The 21,360-nt window shown below is 49.5% G+C and overlaps 1 protein-coding gene across 3 annotated transcripts; it reads left to right on the forward strand.

The window, feature by feature from the left end:
• The first annotated feature begins 7,531 nt into the window (after positions 1-7,531).
• On the forward strand, positions 7,532-13,731 carry LOC115078683 (protein mono-ADP-ribosyltransferase TIPARP-like). 3 transcript variants are annotated; one of them, XM_029581653.1, is made up of 6 exons: positions 7,532-7,835; positions 8,778-9,417; positions 11,338-11,500; positions 12,057-12,244; positions 12,525-12,779; positions 12,976-13,731. In XM_029581653.1, the coding sequence occupies exons 2-6, from the start codon at positions 8,816-8,818 to the stop codon at positions 13,424-13,426; spliced, it is 1,659 nt and encodes a 552-aa protein (XP_029437513.1). In that variant the 5' UTR covers positions 7,532-7,835; positions 8,778-8,815; the 3' UTR covers positions 13,427-13,731. The 3 variants fall into 3 exon arrangements, with proteins under 3 accessions (XP_029437513.1, XP_029437514.1, XP_029437512.1); XM_029581654.1 differs by having other exon boundaries at positions 7,532-7,727; XM_029581652.1 differs by having other exon boundaries at positions 7,533-7,835; positions 8,781-9,417.
• Positions 13,732-21,360: the final 7,629 nt, after the last annotated feature.

The following is a 21,360-nucleotide window of genomic DNA, read 5'->3' on the forward strand; positions in this document are numbered from 1 at the left end:
ACATTGCAGTGACTGTGACAGTAGGGTTAGGGTCAGCGGAGCCCCAAGCAGTCTATTAGCATTTTAACAACTCCTTCCTGGAGAGCTTGGGCTTTGTGACATCAGCTAGGGAATTTTGGGATGACTGGCATGGCTATGAGACGGACTTCTCCTCACTGAGTTAGTGATGGGATGGGGGGAAGGTCCTTCTCAAGATCCTCTGTCAGGAGCATGCCAGAGGTGCCAGCAGGAGGCGAGATGCTGGGATCAAGCAGCTAGAGGGGGACATGCTCGATCTTGAGAAGCGCCTACCTATGCTTGGGGACCAAGGTCTGCAGAGCCTGTACATTGAGAAGAAGAGTCAAGTGTCAGAACCAAGAGGCTTACATCAGGTCACGCATCCAAATCCTTCGGGAGATGGATCATGGCTCACATTTCTTCTATGGGCTGGAGAAGAGAAGGGGGACCAAGAAGCAGATAGCATGCTGCTGTCAGCGGACGGTTCTCTCCTTAATGATCCAGAGAGTATTTGATCCAGAGCTAGAGAATTCTACTTGACGCACTTCTCTCCAGATCCCATCAACCTGGAGGCCTGCAGAGTTTTATGGGAGGGGTCAGTCAGGGTGACAGGGTGCGGCTGGATGCACCTCTCAGTCTAGCAGAGTTCCCTCAAGCCCTAAGTCTAATGCCCTACAATACGTCTCCTGGCGTCGACGGGCTGACCGTGGAGTTCTATCGTCACTTCTGGAGTGAGCTGGGTCCCGACCTCCTGAGGGTCTTAGAAGAAGCCTTTGAGGCCGGGCGGTTACCACTGTCATGCTGTCGCGCAGTGTTAATCCTGAGAACCTAAGAACGGGGACCCGTGCAACATGAAGACATAAGAACATCCATACTGGGTCAGACCAAGGGTCCATCAAGCCCAGCATCCTGTTTCCAACAGTGGCCAATCCAGGCCATAGGAACCTGGCAAGTACCCAAAAACTAAGTCTATTCCATGTTACCGTTGCTAGTAATAGCAGTGGCTATTTTCTAAGTCAATTCAATTAATAGCAGGTAATGGACTTCTCCTCCAAGAACTTATCCAATCCTTTTTTAAACACAGCTATACTAACTGCACTAACCACATTCTCTGGCAACAAATTCCAGAGTTTAATTGTGCGTTGAGGGAAAAAAAAGTTTCTCCGATTAGTTTTAAATATGCCACATACTAACTTCATGGAGTGCCCCCTAGTCTTTCTATTATCCGAAAGAGTAAATAACCAATTCACATCTACCCGTTCCAGACCTCTCATGATTTTAAACACCTCTATCATATCCCCCCTCAGCCGTCTCTTCTCCAAACTGAAAAGTCCTAACCTCTTCAGCCTTTCCTCATAGGGGAGCTGTTCCATTCTCCTTATCATTTTGGTCGCCCTTCTCTGTACCTTCTCCATCGCAATTATATCTTTTTTGAGATGCGGCAACCAGAATTGTACACAGTATTCAAGGTGCGGTCTCACCATGGAGCGATACAGAGGCATTATGACATTTTCCGTTTTATTCACCATTTCCTTTCTAATACTTCCCAACATTCTGTTTGCTTTTTTGACTGCCGCAGCACACTGAACCGACAATTTCAATGTGTTATCCACTATGACACCTAGATCTCTTTCTTGGGTAGTAGCACCTAATATGGAACCTAACATTGTGTAACTATAGCATGGGTTATTTTTCCCTATATGCATCACCTTGCACTTATCCACATTAAATTTCATCTGCCATTTCGATGTCTCACAAGGTCTTCCTGCAATTTATCACAAACTGCTTGTGATTTAACTACTCTGAACAATTTTGTATCATCTGCAAATTTGATTACCTCACTCGTCGTATTTCTTTCCAGACCATTTATAAATATATTGAAAAGTAAGGGTCCCAATACAGATCCCTGAGGCACTCCACTGTCCACTCCCTTCCACTGAGAAAATTGTCCATTTAATCCTACTGTTTCCTGTCTTTTAGCCAGTTTGTAATCCACGAAAGGACATCGCCACCCATCCCATGACCTGGTGCCCGGCCTCGCAGCTCAGCACAGACTGTAAAATCACAGCCAAAGCCATCTTGCTGCGGCTTAAGCCTGTGCTAGCCGGCGTGATTCACCCCGACCAGCCCTACACGATCCCCGGCCGGACCGTATTCAATAACATCTCTTTTGGTCCGGGAACCGATCCATTTCGCTCGCAGGACTGGTCTGCCGATCGCCCTTCTCGCTCCAGACCGAGAGAGATGCGGGAACGAAGTGGACTCTGTCCTCGAAAGCTCAACGTCAATAGATGTATTAGTCTATATATAAGGTGCCACCCGCCTGGTCACTGGAAAAGGAGAAACAGAGAAGCAGTTTCCCCTAATTTTATGTTGTTATTAATTTTCTCTTCTTTTATTTTAAGCACTTCACGTATTACAATGGTGAAATACTGTCAGGCAGATAAAGTTTCCTGACCCTGAATCCCTAACTAGGTGTGTGTGTGTGTCTGTGTGTGTGTGTGTGTGTGTAAGCACGTGACAGGGGCTGCTAGCTGTGATGACTTTCCCTTCTCAATCACCTTTCCTCTTGTCAACTGATCATGAGACCAAATGTGACATTTTCCTCTCCCAGCAAGATAAAAGTCCCAGAAACACCCCCTCCCCCAAGCCTTGTAATACCCAGAAAGGGAAGCCATCGCCAGAGAGCGATACCTGGCCTCAGGCCCCAGGATCCCCGGGTCCCTTTCTCCCGAAACGAAACTTAAGATCCAGCACTCTGCTTTCTCTTTCAAACGCCGGAGGAGCCAAAAGGTCCCACAGGGCAGAGCCGGGACCCGACCCTGCCGGCGGGCTGGAGGGGCCGAGATGGGAACCAACGCAGCAGGCCGGGGGGCCGCTTTGCATCGTTTTATGTATCTGTTGAAAATTATTTCTATCCCGGGTGTTCCCCCAAATCAAGGTGGGAAGCAAAATGCATTCACAACATCACACGTAGCGCACTGCGCGCCACAAAAAAAAACCAAACAAAAACCCACAGATACCTGGCCCTAGACAAGAGGCCTGATGCCTGCCCAGGGCAGTAATCTGTCCCCCTATAGAACAGGAGCGTCAGCCTGACCGGCCACTGGTCAGGACGCAGGTCATTCAAAAGTCATTTTTTACAGCTAGGGTTTTAGCCGAGTTTATTAAAAAACGTTCCACACGCAGGTCATCTTCCGCCGTCGTTCCAGCAAGGCCTTCCGAAATAAAGGACCCACGAAAGGGAACGCTGTGCGGCGAGTTTCCGCGAAATGGGCCACCCCAGGCGGTGGAACCTCCAAATGGGGGGCCGCGTGGCACCAAGCCACAGAGGCTGCCGGCACAATCGCATTCCCCGGCGGCCTAATCTTAAGTCGAGGGGGGAAAAAAAATATATTATATATATCAAAACTTCCATTCCCGCTAGACCCGGGATCAGTTCCCGAGCCCGGGTGCCTGATCCTTGGGACAGCTGGGGCCAGAGATGCTGTGGGGGGGGGGGAGGGGGGAAGGTCACAGTCCCCAGCAGGAGGAGGGAGTCTTGGCTATTGCTTGACAGCGACACCTTGTGGCAGGACTTGATGCATGTTTAAAAAAAAGAAAAAAAAAGAAAGCCAGATTCTGAAGGGAGCTGTGGCCTAGGACCGGAACTGCAATGATTAGGCTAGGGGGGGAGGCATTAAAAAAAAAAATAAGAGAGGAAACCCTTGCATAACTGTGAATGGAACAGGAGGTTCTGAATCGAGCTGAGAGCCCAAAGAAACGAGAGGGAAACTATGAGGCAAGAACCTACCAGTCCCAGAGTGCTAAACGGGAGGAGGGAAAGGGAGGGTGAACGTAAAAAAAAAATGGGAGAAGAACGAGGATGACACCACTGAAGAAGGAGGGGAAGAGAGATCCGACTGTGCCAGGGGGACCATGGAAAGCAGCCGTCCGTGGGGCGTGGCGCACGCTCCACCTGTAAACCAGGGCGAGGCGTTCACGAGAAGGGGAAGGGGGTGGCATCAGGGCAGTGGAATTTCAGCAGCATTCACTTCCCGCTGCCACGGGGAAGGGTTTGGGCTGGGTTCCTTTCTTTAAAGCCACGGTGAGTGAGCAAAAAAAAAAAAATCACAAGACAAGTAGCGTGCACGGGCGACTCAGTCCAAGTGGCCTATGAGAACAGCATGGGTGGAACAGGAGCAGGGCCGGCGGCAGCTTCCACTCTGGGCGAAGATAGAAAGCAATTTTCTGCAGCTTCAAAACGTTTCCAGCTTCTTTGCGGCCCGCCACAAAATTGACAGCAATTGGAAGAGACACCCCCCCCCCCCCTTCACCTAAATCCATCCTCTGCCTCCCAGCAAGATCCTCTGTACTTAAACCATCCCAGGCTCTAATCCAAATTATTTATTTTATATTCCACGTTTCACAGCGTTTCAAAGTGGATTACATTCAGGTCCTGTGAGGTATTTATCTCCGGGGGACTTACAGTAAAGTCCACGGGAGAGCACTTTCCCGGTGCCCGAAGAAAATCAGCGCCTACCCAAAGGTGGAGGAGGGGGCTAGGGACGCACGAAACTTCCCTAGCGCCCCCCCCCCCCCCCCCAGCGCAGGCTGGGAAATCTACGAGCGTCCGTTTTCTCCCGCTACCGGCATAGACGCGCACAAGATTCACGGCCCGGGCAGTTCCGCTCCTAGGCCCCAGGGGCCACGGTCCAGAATTTATTTATTTTTTTTTTTTTACAAATACTTTTTTTTTTTTTAAATAAATCATTGCTTTATTGAGTTCCTCCTACTTAGCGTCGCGACCATACTATTTATTTTATTTATTTAAATTCTTTTAATATACCGAGGCTCAAGACCATGTCTTATCATACCGGTTTACATAAAACCAGGGTAAAAACCATAAATAATAGAAGTGAAAGTTACAATGAACGGGGAGAGTAATTCAGGACAACTGAAGTAGAAGGAATTAGATTTAGATAACGCTTTTTAAGAAAATGTGCAACAGGCAACTAAGTTTATTTAAGTTTTCCCTGTAAAATTGTATATATATGTATATATGCCTCCTCAACGTTTAAGAATTTATTGCTACACTAAGTTTATTTAAGTTTTCCCTGTAAAGTCTATTGATAACTTGTTCCTCCTTAGCTATTTGTTACCTGTAAAGTTTGTTCCTCCTTAATCATGCGTTACCTGTAAAGCCTGTTGCTAAAATTTTTGTTCTCTGTAAACCGATGAGATGTTCCCAACGTTCGTCGGTATATAAAAGCCGTTAAATAAATAAATAAATAAATAAATAAATAAATAAATAAAAAAAAATATACAATATAGATTTGCAAGTCATTGTTAGTTGTGGAGAATCTCATACTGGAAAGGCTTGAGAGAACAGCCAGGTTTTCAGTTTCTTTCTGAAGGAAAGAAGACATTTGTTCCAGGCGTAGATCTGGGGGTAGTGTGTTCCATAGCTGTGGTCCGCCGGATGACAGTGTTCGTTTTTGAAGTGAATTGTGGATAAAGGATTTGTGTGGAGGTGCCTGGAGAGTTCCTTTGTATGCTGATCTTATCGCTCTATTGGAGTTATGGAATGCGAGTGGGATGGTGAGTTGTAGTGAGGATTGATTGTAGATGGATTTGTGGATTATGGTCAGGGTCTTGAACAGTAATTCTATAATGGATAGGAAGCCAATGTAGGTTTTTCAGTATCGGCGTGATGTGGTCCTTGCGACGTGAATTAGTGAGGATACCTGGCTGCTGCGTTTTGCAGCACCTGTAGAGGTTTAGTTGCGGAGGATGGGAGGCCGAGCAGTAGCGCATTGCAATAGTCAATCTTTGAAAACAGAATGGCTTGAAGGACTGAGCGGAAGTCCTGAAAGTGGAGGAGAGGTCTTAACTGTTTTAGAACATGTAGCTTATAGAAGCATTCTTTTGTGGTGTTGTTTAGGAGAAATCACAGAAAGCAGGATTTCTCTTCAGTGCGCCCTCGAGCGTGGCAATACTTTAAAGCTAGCCCCGGGCTGGCGTAAAATTTTCCATGCTGCAGTGTGCGCATTGGGCTACGCGGAAAATTTATCAGATGGCGGGGGATTTCCTAATGAGATGAGCGCTATTAAGCTACTCGGGTGATTTGGACGTGCGTGCCGAGGAGGTGCTAGGGACGCACAAAACTTCCCTAGCGCCCCCTTCGTTACGCGACCCCACCTCGTTTAAATACTGGATCGGGAGCCCAGGAGAGGCGGCTGGGCGCGCGGTTAGGATAACAGGCGCCCGTTTTCTGCGCGCAGTTACTGCATCGGCCCGGTTATGACCACTTGGATGAGACCAGAACTTGCTTTCCGCTGGAAGATGCTTTTCACCCGCGGTGGATTATGCACCAGGACGGTGGTGTTGTCGCGCCGGCGGAAACGGATTTTAAAAGAACAGAGAGGCAAAAAAAAAAAAAAAGTAACAAAGCAGGAACGTGGGGCAGAGGGAGAGGATTGCAATGAAGGAAGAGATGTACCATGTGGTGGTGATGGCGGCAGAGGAGGCAGGGGGGTGAGGGGGGGGGGGGTAGCAGGGTAAATGGAGGAGGCCGTGTGCTTGTGCATAGGGAGGGTGACTTTCAAATTGGCCCGCACTCCAGGGGCTTGGCTAATTTGTAGCTTGCGCGCGATTATAAAATAGCTCGGATTATAAAACAGCCTGGCCGCGCGCGCACGAGGGCGCGCCAAATTTTAAGAGGGAGCGCGCAAATGCCGCTTCCAGCTCATAAATCTGGGGATTTCAAGGCGCCGTTATTCCCAGTTTGTCCCCCGGTTCGCCCAATTAAGAGAGACATCCTGCAAACCTCCCCTGGTTTACCAGCCTTCACGCCACCACCCAGTTACCCCCTGCCCTTAAAACCCCGCAGATCTGCCTATTTTTCTTTTGTTTCTTAACTTAAAATGTCACCCGTGGCAGAAGTTAAGCGGCGGTGGCGCACATCACAGGCTCACGCCCCGAAACGCCCATGCCCACACCCTTTTTCAAAACCTTCCAAAACTGGCACGCTCCGGGAATATGCGCCTATCTCGGCGGCTTTTAAAATCCGCTCCGCGCGCGCGCACACGCGTGAGCTTGACATATTTGCGCATCCCCCGATTAACGCACGCATCGCGCTTTTAAAATTCACCTTTATGCGTGGCTCTAGCTACGTCGAGGGGTCGGGAGGATAGGTACATCGCGTAGACCGCGACCCTCCAACGTTAGATGCGGACTTTCCACCCGCCGGTACAAGCCACCCCCACGTGCAACTTTGCACCAGGGTTTCAAAACTGCTCCCCCCACCTTGCACTATTGCTGTCTTCTCTCTGTCTAGAGGGGTAACACGGGGGTAGGCCCTTAGGGGTCATCCCCAAGGGCTGAGCTTACAGTGCAGGCTCAGACACACAGGCCTTGGGTGCTGTGGGAGGGGTGGAAGAAAGCAAACAGAGGTGAAAATTTAGATGAGGCACAGCAGTAAACACGGAGGAGAAAGCCGACAGGCTGCCAGAGCAGAAAGGAAACTGAAACCATCCTGGCTTCTGGCCTGCCTGAGCAGCAGGTCCTGGGCGGGATCGGCAGAGGCGCTGGCAAGTCACGCAAAAAAAATAAATAATAATAATAAAAATGAGAAGGGGGGGGAGGGTGATTCAGAGAAGGCAGGGAGGGCCTGGCCGGGAGAGAAGCGATAAAGAGAACCGGGCCCCCCTCAGTGTCTCTTCGCGAAGCAGGACGGGGCAGGACGAGAAGTAAGAAAGGGGGAAAAAAAAACCCAAATCAAAGCTCGGCCTCGGCAAACTCCCGGAGGAGGCCTGCAAACGTTTGCTGGCGCTCCGACCGCAGCCGGAGAAGCGGGGGTGAGTGTTCAAATCAAGCCCCGGGGAAAGGGGGGGGGGGGGAGAAGCTGCCAAACGCTCTTAGCACGGGAGGAAGCCCCTTCTTTCTGGAGTTGTGGGCCTGCAAACTTGCCAGGGGGGCCTTGCACAGCCCAAGAAGGTGAAGGGACTTTATAAACCCCGAGGGGTTTGTTTTAATTGAGGAAGGAGAATTTAGGAAGGGTGGGGGGTGGAATAGCAAACTGACTCCTTGGTGCCTGCTTTGGAAAAAGTATCTCCTGGGGGGGGGGGGAGAGGCAGCCTGAGGCCCGAGGCGCTGATGACTTTGCTTTTTTTCAGTATCGTAACCCCCACCCCATAGGGAGATGGCCGTAAAGGGGGGGGGGGCGTAGAAGAAAATCAGATTCTAGTAAATATCTCCCCTCTGATCCCACTGCTTTGGGAAATAAATACATAAATAAGGAGAAGAGAAACTGAGAGGGGGGAGTTTTCAGCAAACTGAGTCATTTGCGGGCAGGCCGGGAGCGGTGTTAAAGAGGGGGGCTCACGTGAGCCTTGATGGGTGAGTGAATTAAAGAACACGTTGCGGTTAGAGAGTGGGGAGCGCAGACCCGCAACTCTTATGTGATTAGAGGCCACTAGCCCCCCACCCGGCCGCTGCAGAGAGAAAACAGAAGGCAAAGCATGGGCTGTGTTCTGCAATGGAGGTTACATTTTTATTTTATTTTTTAAATTATTTTAAGGGTCGCTCGCTGATGCTTTGAAACAGGACCTCCTGAGCTTCAGCTTCCATTTTCACTCTGCAGTGAATATGGGGGGGGGGGAGCAGATATGAATCATGAGTAATCCAGACCCCACTGACATCACTTTCCTGGAGGCTAGGGGTAGGGTGAGGGTTACTAGTATTCCCAGAAATGCTTATGTTGTCACATCTGAGTGTTTTCTCTGGACTTCTCTTGTCAGCAGCCCTTTCCTCGTTTTGGAATCTGTCTCTCCTTCCCATGGCCGGCAGCCATGACACCGCGCCAGCACCGATCTCCTGTGGGACTGCTGCCGGCATCGGTTCACGCAAATGCCAGGGGAGCGTGGCCACCTCCTGGCGCTGCCACCAGTCGCGCTGGCGACGCCACAGGCCACGGCCGGCCCTGCTCCCCCTCAGGCAAAGGGGGTACAAGGACGTAGGAGGGCTGATGAAGCGGGCAGAGGGCCAGGCCCTGGCGACGCCCAGTGCAAAGACGGACACCATGGAGACTGTGGAGAGGGCTTTGCAGCAGGTGGAGGTGGCGGTGCAGACGGACAGGGAGCCCACGCCGCCGGAGCAGGCAGAGGATGAGGAGGCAACTATTAGCCACATCCTGGAGCTCATAGCCCAGCTGGAGTACCACACGCACTCCATGGAGGGTGTCGAGATCTGTCCGGACTTTTTACTCGGCTGCTGCTTCCGGGGCAGGCAGTGCCCGCGCCATCACACGGCCTTGCCCTATCACTGGCAGCTCTGGCACCGGGGCACCCACTGCTGGGAGAACGTGGGGGCTGATGGCCAGGAGGCACTGGAGCGGGCTTACAGTGATCCAGCCAGGACTCTAGTCCAGGCAGTGTATCGGTAAGTGCGCTCTTCTCATTGGGGGGAGGGCAAGCAAACTGATCACTCATTAGACTCCCCCCGCTACGATTCCTGGTTCTGAGCCACCTCCTTTAAGCACTGAGTTCCAGCAGGGTGGTAGCACGTGACAAGGCATGACAGGTGTTCTCTGCTGAGCTGCACTGCTTGACGCCCTGTCACCTTTGCTGGTCATTGCCAGTCCATGAGAGGACATGCTCTGTGTTGTATGTGTGCAAGTGGAGCATTACTCTACCCTCCAATCAGCAGTTTACTCTTTGGGACAGTGCTATATCAGGGTACAAATTATATCGCAATGATAGGGAGGATCAATTTGGTGGGGGTGTGGCACTTTATGTCCGGGAGGGTATAGAGTCCAGCAGGATAAAAATCATACAAGAGATTAAATGCACAGTAGAATATATATGGGTAGAAATCCCATGTGTTTTGGGGAAGAGTATAGTGCTAGGAGTATACTACCGTCCACCTGGCCAAAATGATGAGACAGACGAAATCCTAAGAGAAATCAGGGAAGCTAACCAATTTGGCAGTACAGTAATAATGGGAGATTTCAATTACCCCAATATTGACTGGGTAAATGTAATATCAGCACAGTCTTCGGAGGTAAAAAATATCTCTTACAACATGTATATAATATTTACATGCACTGTTGTGGTGCCAAAAAAGCAAAATAGACGCTTGGTACATGCATGGTGTTTGGCCTGTGGCATTGTTGGCTTGGCCCTCAGAAAGCCAAGAATAAACTGAATTTCCAAATACTAATACTTCCCATACCAGAACAGCACTAACTACCAGCACTCAAACAGTAACAATCCTATCTTTGGGAAAGTAAACACTACAGATAGTGCACCAGGCCCTAAAACAGCAATACATCCTCTGTTAGGAAACTGGAAGAAGACAGGTTGCTATAGATGGTTACACAGACACGACATGCCGGTACAGTCCCTCACCTCAGTCACAAGGCACAACACAGACAGACAGTCCCCAGATATTAAGAGGCAATAAAGTTTAAATTGAAGCATGCAGACTGAAAGTAAACTGGAAACCACAAGAAGCCAGACTCCGTATGCAGTGTAAGAATGGAAGAACAGAAACATCACCATTCTTCTCAAAACATCAAACAATATCAAGAAATAGAAATCATCAATCATAATAGTAAAACCTTACTAATACAAATACATATTTCAAAACAGCTGATGATTGGACCATCTAATAATTAAAAACTCATAAAACTTTTTTCCAAATACGAATAAAATATTTCAAAACAGCAGATACATCAAATAATTGGAGAAAATTCTTTTCCACTCCACACACGATTAAGCTCTGGAATTGTTGCCAGAGGATGTGGTTAGTGCAGTTAGTGTAGCTGGGTTTAAAAAAAGTTTGGATAAGTTCTTGGAGAAGAAGTCCATTAACTGTTATTAATCAAGCTGACTTAGGGAATAGCCACTGCTATTGCTGGCATCAGTAGTGTGGGGTATACTTTAGTTTTTGGGTACTTGCTGGGTACTTGTAGCCTGGATTGGCCACTGTTGGAAACAGGATGCTGGGCTGGATGGACCCTCGGTCTGACCCAGTACGGCATGTTCTTATGCTCTTACTTGCTCAACCAAGGAGCCAGGCTGGGTGAACCAGTCTCTGTGACGCCAAAGCCATCAGAATAGCACAAGCCATGTCTAACGATGTCGGGTCAGTGTTTGATTATGTCAAACACATCCTGAGCCTTGTTAGCCATCTCCTCTGTGCAGGAGCTTTGCTTAAAAACGAGATGAGCCGAGAAAGTGAAGAGCATCAACCCGGACGTAGTTCCAAAAAAAAAGGTTACGATTAAAAAAAACTTGCGTCCGCAGCTACTGCTTCAACTGGTTTTACCTTTCCTTTCTGTTTTTCCCCGTCTCACAGGGACCTGCCCTTCGTCATCGACCTGCAATCCATGTTGGTCTGGGACAGCAAGGTCTTCCAGCACGTGCGGCGGCTGAGCACGGCGGCCTCCTCCGACGTCCGTTTTCACACCGCTTACAAGTATTACTACCAGCTGGAGAGCGGGTGGCAGGAGTATTCCTGGGTAAGAAGCCTTTCCCCATTAGGTCTTGCTGGGGGGTGGGCCATGTGTACAAAGGGTGGGAGGGCCGCATCGTTCAGCTGGGGGGGGGGGGGGGTGTGGCGGAGCCTGGGTGCCGAGCCCAGCGTTGCCACCGGATGAGAGCTTCCTTGATCCCCCAGGTGCCTCGGTTCTGATGACCGCGAAGCGGGTAACGCCCGCAGGAAGCCGCAGAGCCGAGACATATATATATATATATATATATAAGGCAGAGGGCACCTGGATGGAGGGGGGAGGGGGGGTCGCAGAGCAGAGACGCGCATAGGCACGGAGTCACGGGGGGGGGGGGGGGGGGGGAAAGACGGCCACGGATCAGGGAACACACAGGCAGCACCCACAAGGAGTCGCAGGGAAAAGACACACACGGGAAGGGAAGAGCAGAAATCCGGACGCATGTGGGCAGTACCCAGAGGTAGTCACAGAGCAGAGACCCCCCCCCCCCACACACACACACAGACGCACGCAAACCTCTGGCCGCCTGGTTCTGCCTCCGATCCGTTCACGTCTCTTCCTCTTGTAGTCCTTCTCCCAGCGCATCCAAGAGGCCCTGCGGGCCGGCGCCACGGAGCTGCGTTGTGGCACGCTGCAGTACGAGTACCTGCTGGACCTGCGCTCGGGGTGCCAGCAGAACCTGAGCACCGGTACCAAGAGAGCTATTCGCTGCCGACCCACCTTCCAAGCTCCTGGGCTGATGCTGCCCCAGCTCAGGTAAACGGGGACGGGCACCGCTATTGGATATCAAAGACATTTTTTTGCTGCGAGAATGCACGTGGGCACCCGCTGCAAGAGGCGTCGGGGGCCATCCCTCGCACCCCTCCCTTGCACATCTACCAGTTCACCTTTATCCACGTGCTCATTCCCTCCTTCCAAAAAAAAAAAAAAAAAGCATTTTGAAACTGGCTTACTCCAACTTATTATGCTCGCTAAATGGATGAAATAGAATGGGCTGATGTGCCTTTTTTTTTTCTTCTTGCCTACCTTGTCTTAGGACGCTGTCCGGATCGGAGCTCTGCCCTTTGTCCCCCACGCCAGCTGCTGGCCAGCCTGGCCTGGGCCCGGAGTATCCAGAGACCTGGAAGTCGATAGATCCTGCACTGGACTTCTCCCAAGAACCCGTGCGCCCCCAGGAGCGGGCGTACCACCTCATCTACAGCCTGTTCCACAAAACCATGCCCGAGAGCAAGTACATTATCGTCGGCATCAGCCGGGTGCAGAACCTCTTCCTATGGGACAAGTACAGGCGGTAAGGAAGCTTCCGCGGCCCTTCCCCCCCCCCCCCCCCCCCCAATGTCTCATGCACACACTCTGTCCCCCCCCCCCCCCCCCCCCCCCCCCCAAATAACGGAGGAGACTCCAGCAGAATGCAGAGAGAGGAGCTCCTGCAGGTGCTCTTAGCCTCACTTGACTTTTCTCTTCTTCGTCTCTTCCCGTTCCCACAGAAAGAGGGAGCACATGTGCCGGAGGATGTCCGAGGAGGAGAGGGCCCTGAACGAGCGGCACCTGTTCCACGGCACCGTGTCCTGCGCCGTCGACGCCATCTGCAAGCATAACTTCGACCCCCGGCTGTCCGGAAAGCACGCCGCCCTCTACGGCCAGGGCAGCTACTTCGCCAGGAAAGCCAGCTATTCCCACCGCTACGCTTCCTCCTCGGCCAGCGGCCACCACTACGTCTTCCTCTCCAAGGTGCTAGTGGGGAAGTCGGCTCGCGGCCTCGGCAGCCTGCGGCGCCCGCCAGCCTTGCTGCCGGGCAGCGCCACCAGCGACCTCTACGACTCGTGTGTGGACAGCCTGGAAGAGCCGCAGATCTACGTCATCTTTGACAGCGATCAGTGCTACCCGTACTTCATCATCAAGTACAAAGAGATTGCTGGTGCTGTGCGCCTGGACTGATCGGCAGGAAGTGGCCTCTGGTTTTCCTGGATGATGAAGAAAGCCTTGGAAAGTGATGCTGCAGAGCAGACCTGGAATACAAAGCCCAGCCTGTGTTCCTTCGTGGATAGGCTGTGGGGGTTTTTTGGGGTTTTTTTTAAACTGTTTATACTCCAATACCAGGAGCTATCTGCTACTGAGAACAGCCTCTTTATTATTATATAGGTTTTCTCCTATATTGTGTCTGTGGGAGAAATGCTTACTACATCTGAGCCTTAATGTAGGAAAATGTAACTTTTAAATGCGGTTTTTTTTTTTTTTTATTTCCAGAAAGCCAGGTTCATTTTTGTTTCCTGCTCATACAATACTTTAATTTAAAAAAAAAAAAAAAAAAAAAGTTTCATTCAAATTGTTTTATTTTATCACTGACCCTGCCCTACATAGAAACGTGTTGAATGAAGTTATGATGTGTCTGTCACAGAACGCTAGGACAAGTAGGGAGAACTGCCTTGCATCCACAGTGTGGAGCCAAGGAAGCAGCAAGCTTACCCAGGCAATCCAATTTAAAAGCTCATGCACCGTTTTCCCACGGTGCATGAAATATATATAATACGCTGCACTCCTTGGCTTTGAATCCCAGACGTGCAGAGCCGTGCATCTGGGGGGCGGCAATCCAAAAGAGCTGTACGTGATGGAGCATGAAAGACTGATGCGCACGGAGTGGGAGAGGCACCTTGGAGTGATAGTGTCTCATGATCTGAAGGCAGCGAGGCAATGTGACAGGATGATATCTGAAGCCAGAAGAATGCTGGGCTGCATAGAGAGAGGAATAACCAGTAAGAAAAAGGAGGCGATAAAGCCCTTATGCAGGTCCTTGGTGAGGCCTCACCTGGGAGTACTGCGTTCAGTTCTGGAGACCTCGTCAGAAAAAGGATAGAGACAGGGAGGGAGGTGATCCAGAGAAGGGCGACCAAAATGGAGAGCGGGGTCTGTAGCGGAAGATCTATGAGGAGAGGCTGAAGGCTCTGAATGTGTACCCCTTGGAAGAGAGGAGGTGCAGGGGAGATAGGATACAGACCTTCAGCTACCCGAATGGTTCAAATGCTGCATGTTCTTACATTTTTCCAGTGGAAAACAAACAGTAGAACTAAGGTTCATGATATGAAACTCCAGGGGGGGGCGACTCAGAACCAATGTCAGGAAATATTTCTTCAGGGAGAGGGTGGTGGATGCCTGGGATGCCCTTCCGGAAGGGGTGGTGAAGACAAAAACAGTGAAAGAATTCAAAGGTGCGTGGGATAAACACTTTGGCTCCCTAAAAGGCTAGAGTTAGAAATTTAAGAAAAATGTGCATGGTGGGTAACCAGCATGGAGCAGCAGCTACTACCTCTAACAGAAGGCATGGGGATTACTACCCTTAACCAATTAGCTTGCATAGTTTTGATGTAACTGCAGCATCGCTCTGGGCCCTGACTTTTACCGTCTAGGGTACTGAATTGCAGACATTATGGAAAAAGCGCAGGACTGCTTCCATGGCCAAGCAGCAGCATTGTATGAATTATCAGGAAGGCTGCTCACTCTGTAAAAATGTTGCAAGAAGTAATTTTGTTGTGGGTTTGACCGTTGATTGGTTTTGATTTTTAATATGAATATAAGGCTTGTGCGTAACCTGCACGCAGCGGCAATTACGAACTTAAGAAGCTTGCTGGGCAGACTGGATGGACCATTTGGTCTTTTTCTGCCGGTCATTATTATGTTATAAGTTCCTCCCCTGTACTGGAATTAATTCTGACCACTCTGGTTGAGGATGTGTGTGGAGGTTGGGCCGTATGGATTCAGAGTTCACACCCAGACACAGACTAGTTTGAAGGCCACAGGCCAACCTCTGAGTGAACTCGTGTTTACTGCTTTGCACTGTGAAATGCTTATGAACAGGCAAGAGTCTGTTCATTGTAGTTATGCCAGTAGTTCTGTGGTGAGAAAGAAAGCAATTAATGATGCTAAAGCCTGACAGAGTGAAGGCCACACAGCTGTGCCTGAAACTGATAAGACCTCGGAGGGAGGGATATTGCAGCTCCCCAAGCATTTAGTGTGTACGGAGAAATAAGAACTAGAGAGAGAGGGAGGGAGGACTTCTGGACGAGGTAGCACAGACTGATCCTTTGGAAACACGTAAGCTTTATGTATATGTAGCAATTACCTGCAACTAATTCTTCTGTTTGTTCTCTCCTCTTATTGCTCTAATAAACTTACGTTCCTAACTACCTGCAACCTGTGTGTATGGCTGTTTGTGTGGGGAATATGCTCCTGGGTTCAAGCCCCCAGGTATAACCCCAGTAATTGTATTTACACTGGGTAAGCCCTCCCCCTCCCCAAGGTAGTCCTGTGTGCATGCAGGTGACAAGCCCCTCAGGTAACTGCCACTGTAGACCCCAGTGAGATTAGCCCCCCAGGTCAGAGCCCCTGGGAAGAATGCCAGTGTTGCACAGGTCTGAACCCAGAGAAGAAAAAAAATCCCTTCACAATATTTAGTACCAAGCTTTGTAATAATCTAAATTGACAGAAAAATTAGTGAAGGCGTTTCATGAATATGCAGCCCCTCACCGGCCACAGTCACCATTGACCTGGTTGGTTTCTATACCACTGTAAGCCTTCCGGGGCTACAAGCCTGTATCTGCCTCTTCTCCTTAGCACCTTGTTGTCAGCATCAGCCTGCTGGATCGAGTGCCTGACCTTGGCATTAGCACTATGCTGTAGCCATCCATGACCTTCAGTTTTTTTCAGCTCTTGCACTGTGCTGGATTTGCCCCTTGTATTTTTCAGTCTCTTCCAGGTGCTTGCTGTATTTCAGGCTGGATTCTCCGCTGGCTTTTTCAGCCCCTGCACTCGCTGTGGTTTTTCCAGAATCAGCAAGCATTTCCAGCCCCTAAATCTTGCCTATTACTGGAGTCTCCAGCGATATTTGGAGAAATTAAAATGGCACCAGAATTTAAAAAAAAAAAAAAAAAGCAAGGGGATAAACACAAAGGATCCCTAGGTTGGTAATAGAGCACCGAGGTAAAATGCACGGAGCAGCAGTTAAAACCCCTAAGCAGAAGACATGGGGGTAACCTGCTCGGAACGGCTGTTACAACCCTGAAAAATCTTCCTGGGCAGACTGGATGGGCCACTTGTGTCTTTTTCTGCCATCCTCGACTATTACGATATTTTCAGTGCCTACATTTTTCTGAAGTTTTTAAACATATCGAGGATCTGAGTTTCGGTGCAGTGTATCCAAGGCTTCTGCAACGTGTGTACGCTTAAGGGATGGGGGGATGGACCAAAATAACAAGAACCAGAATGTAAGTTAAACTCCCGAGTACTCTTAAAACCTATCGTTTGCGCTTCCTCTCAGCTGTGGCTTTGTGTCAGGCAGCAAATGCAATGCTGCTGTGCAGTCAAGGAGCAATAACCCACGCCTCCGAGGGAAAAATACATGAAAATCAGTGAGCTCACATTCCAAGATCGCTCCAACTTTTACAGAGCATTTTTTTTTTTGTTTTTTTTTTAATGAAATGCAGAAGCTGACTTTATATTCAGTTTTTTTCAAACTAGTCCTACATGGAAAACAATTTTTGACTAACTGCCATGTATGACCCGCACGAGAGTTGGGGTTTTTAGAAGGGGGATCATCATCACTCCCATGCTCAGTTCCCCATTCCGTCACCTTCCTTTCTGCTCGTTCTCCTCCCAGATTCCTTTCCATCTCTTGCTCACACCCATCCTTCTCTACCTATCCCCCCTCCCATTTCTCTCCCCCCCCCCCCCCCCAACTCCGTCTCTCATCTTTAAATTTATTTCCACCCCCTCAAGTTCCTTTCCGATTTTTCTGTTTCTCCTCGCACACCCACAGGCTCCTCTTCATCCCCCTCCCCCCTTTTGGATTCCTTTCTTCCTCTTCTCCTTTACCTTAGGTTCTTGTCCATCCCCCCATCTCCCCCTTCTTTGCGATTTTTCTCAGCTTTCTGGGGACATGGTACTGTGAGCAGATTAGAGGCAGGGTAGGGACACAGCGATTGCCATCTCCCACCACAGCACGCACACTTCCTTTGTAATCAGGACACGGGAGGGGAACACATGCTCTTCCTATGTCTGCCCATGCTGCCAGCTTACTACTGATCTGATCATAGGAGTCGGCGTTTCAAAACAATTGGGGAGGTGCTGAATGCCACCCCCAAACTTCTCCTCCCTGGTGACGGTGAAGGAGTTTGCTCGGTACTGGGGGGGGGGCCCGATGCTCCAGCACCCGCAGGAGCCTGGCACCTCTGGATCTGACGGCCGGGGAGGAAGGAAGACTGAGAAATGTCAGACTTTTAAACGTGGAAATGTTTGGCTCAGTTTTAAGCAAGGGTGGGTCCTGTATTCTAAGATGCATCAGTGGCCCGGCCTAGGCTGAAGTACTAAACGTGACTGCACTTCTCCCACAGCTCCTGCTAATAGCCAGCACTTCAGGGGGGTGAGGGATAGAACCAGGGAAGGACACGCTCCGGGCTGTCCAATGAGCTGGTTTTTTAAAGGAGCGAGGTAGGGCCTACCTGTTGTGCAGTGATAGGTCAGAGGTATTTAAACGGGTCTGACATATCTCCCCTATCTCACCTTTCCTCTGGGGCAAACAGGTTTCGTTCTTTTAAGTCTGTCCCCGGTCTGCTTTACAGTGAAGACCACCGACCATTTTAGAAGCCACCCCCCCTGAACAGACTCCATCCTGATTCTATATCCTTTTGAAAGATGTAAACCGGACAGAGTCCTCCAGGTAATTCCTGGATTGCTTCCCCCAAAAGGCGTCACAGGCTGCGTAATGCACAAACACCCTTTTTCCATGGTCCGCCCAGATTTAAAAAAAAAAAAAAACAAAACACAGACACGCAGGGGCTTCTTGGGTAGGTATATATATATTTCTTGGTTTTTTTCTTTTTCTTTTTAATTACAGTTGCAGCACAGTCCCCCTCCATTTCGTAATCTTCATGTCGGGTGGCCAAGACCAAAAAAAAAACCAAAATGTAAAAAATAGAAACACTTTTGAAAAAAAAAAAAAAATCAACAGAAACGGGGGGGGGGGGGGGAAAAATCCCCAAAGCCCTGAAAACCCCTTCATAAAACAGAAGCAACAATGACAGCCAGTTCCAAAACAAAGTATAATTTATATGTACAACACCTAAAATAAAAATAGAGAAGGAAAAAGAAAAAAATGCTTTGGGTTAAAATGTCTCCCACCCATTTGGAAAAGCTGTAGGAACCGAATGGGAAAGGAGGGGAGGAGTTGCATTTTTTTGGGGAGCCTGCAGCATGGCGGGGGCCACTGGACCATCCCCCCTCCCCCCACTCTGGCCGCGCCTGCCAGCTCTATACACCTGCTGGGGGATTCGCTAACCGCAACAGTCCATACCACACTGGGTGAAGCGGACGCAACTAAAAAAAAACAAAACGCGTGGAATATGGCAATCGTGAAACATGATTACAAAACGCCTGGCATGGGGCCCCTTCCCCCCCCAAAAAGCCCGCATGACCGACTGCAATTCAGTGACGTGAGACATGGAGGGCAGGCTGCAAATCCTCCATCCCCAGCTAGCTTTAGTTTTTGAGACCTGCAAGTCCAACGTTTTCCGAGCATTGCAGATCGCCTTCTTCTGGCCGAGGAGTGCTAGAGGGCATCGAGCCTCAGGTCTGTGCAGAACTGAGTAGGTCGATATCTGCTCAGTTGCCCCCACAAGTCTGGAAGCTGCATGGGATTTGCCATGGCACAGAGGTGGCAGAACTGCTAGCCACGGCACCTTTGGGACCTGGCCTTCTCTCTCCACCGACTCCTTCCTCCCGTCCCCACAGCATCACACGCACACAAAAAAAAAAACTGAGCAGAAAACCATTAATGACCTCCCTCTAATAGGACAGCAAGAAACACAGACAGACTGGTGGGGAAAACTAACAGAGAAATCAACAGTGGGTAGCAAGCCAAACTTCTCATTCTGCCAGTCTGAAACCCTCGGCATTTACTGAAGTAGCACCTTATTGAATTTCTAAGACTTACAAACATCGGTGTGGCTCAGCTCAATGCAGCGCACCTCCATGCAGAAGGTCCACCTCCTACCCCGTCCAATTCCCAGGTCATCGGATCCTGGTCGGCCAGGGTTGGGGGATGCTGCGAAACAGAAAGAGCTACCAAACCAAAAAAAAAACAGATTTGCAAGAGCTATTTTAACCCATCTGGAAACGGAAAGCTCTGCTGCTGAAAATCCTGCAGCAAAAACAATTTGGTCAGATTTTTACACATCCTTGGTTCAGTCCAAGTAATATACAGAAGTACCCTCTTAACATCTACAGAGCGTGAACTGGATTTCCTTCGCATTCTTAAGAGGCAGGTTGGCAAAAATTTACCTTTGGAATAAGATTGGGAACAGTCCTTAAAACTGAACGAACAGCGCAGAGCAAAGAAGAACCTTAACCTCATTCGCTCTTCCTGCTGAACAGAGGGGAGGGCAATTGTCAATGCAGAAAAGTGGTTTTTACTTGCAGAAACGGGCTTTTTAAATATTTGCCATCTGACACGCGGGCTTTTATGTTTTACTGTTGTGTTCAGGACTGACTGTTTTGTAGTTTTAATCATGAATGCATATTTGGTATCTGCCTGGAACACAATATGGATTTGGCAGCATATAAGAATATGAACACAAATAAATAATATAAAATAACGCATGTATGTCCTATTCATGCTCTGGGTTTGCTTGGACTGTTCGTAGGCGTTCCTGGGTAGGGGGGTGTACACACTTATGTGCCTTCGTTTGAAAATTCAAAAAGTGCACAGCAGGTTTCTGAAACATTTCCAAGCACTAAATAGCGGAGGTTAGAGGGTGGGGGGTGGGGGGTAGATGGTCGGGGATAATTTTCTAAGCAGACTTCTCTTTTGATAACTGGTTTAACCTCTTCTCAAACTCCTCTGCTAGATGTGCGCTTCGTGGGGGTAACTTTGCGGCACCACTGGACCTGGCACCTCTTTTTCAAAGGGAAAGTTTGGGAGCGCGGGGTGGTGCAGACTGGGACAATTCTCAAACCACGTTTTGGGAAAAAAACCCCAAAACAACTTTTAAATAGTGCACCCGTAAATAGCGAGGACCATTATCCTAACGGTGATTGATCTAACGTATAAAAAAGGGAAGGGGGTCAGCTGAGAGCGTATACGTGTTACATGAGGCCATTCCCACTCGGGTCTGGCACGGGGGCTTTCTGATCCGCCGGCAGATGCTGGCCTGAAGAGGCGGCAGGCTGCGGCATTTCTCCACCTGCTGGAGCCGAGCTCGGGGAAGAAGGGAGACCCCCGTGCTGGCGGGGCTCCGCCCTCTGACCAGGGCCTTTCCTACTCATCCTACTTTTCTCCAGCTGTTGGTTAAGGAATGGGACTCGCCCCGAAGCCTCCCTCAAAGTCAGCAGGGCAATGGAAAAACTGTACCCCCCCCCCTCCCTGAGGATGTTCTGGAGCTGCTCAAGGTCCCGACGGTCGATGGCAGAGTCAGGCCCCCTCACACCATGCTGCTCTTTGATTTGTCTGCCACCTGCGGTGGGATACAGCAGGCCAGGGGGGAGGGGGCTGGCTCCAGACTGGTGGAGAGACCGGTACAGAATTCCAAAATACAAAATCCAGAAAGCTTTGCCACTGGTGAACCCTGCATCCCCCACCCCCAAGCTAAAACTTTGGACACAACTATCCCCTTTTAGAAACAAAAAAAAAAAAACAACCCACAAAAACTTTGTTTGCAACCACAATAAAAAAAAAATAAAAAATAAAAAAATACAGATGCATTTAAAATTAAAACTGTGTTCAAAACAATAAAAAGACCTAAAAGGCCTGCCTTCTTTTTTTATGGCTGGGTAACTAACCATACGCGTCTTCCATCTCGGGCACATGGTGCACATGCCAGAGCGTC

This window comes from Rhinatrema bivittatum, chromosome 16 (genome assembly GCF_901001135.1).
Source record: "Rhinatrema bivittatum chromosome 16, aRhiBiv1.1, whole genome shotgun sequence".
In the NCBI taxonomy this organism is placed as follows: domain Eukaryota; kingdom Metazoa; phylum Chordata; class Amphibia; order Gymnophiona; family Rhinatrematidae; genus Rhinatrema; species Rhinatrema bivittatum.

Coding starts and splice junctions, on each gene's coding strand:
- LOC115078683 (XM_029581653.1), top strand. CDS start 8,816: ATGGCCGGCAGCCATGACACCGCGCCAGCACCGATCTCCTGTGGGACT. Junction 9,418..11,337: donor CTAGTCCAGGCAGTGTATCG/GTAAGTGCGCTC, acceptor CCCGTCTCACAG/GGACCTGCCCTTCGTCATCG. Junction 11,501..12,056: donor GGTGGCAGGAGTATTCCTGG/GTAAGAAGCCTT, acceptor TTCCTCTTGTAG/TCCTTCTCCCAGCGCATCCA.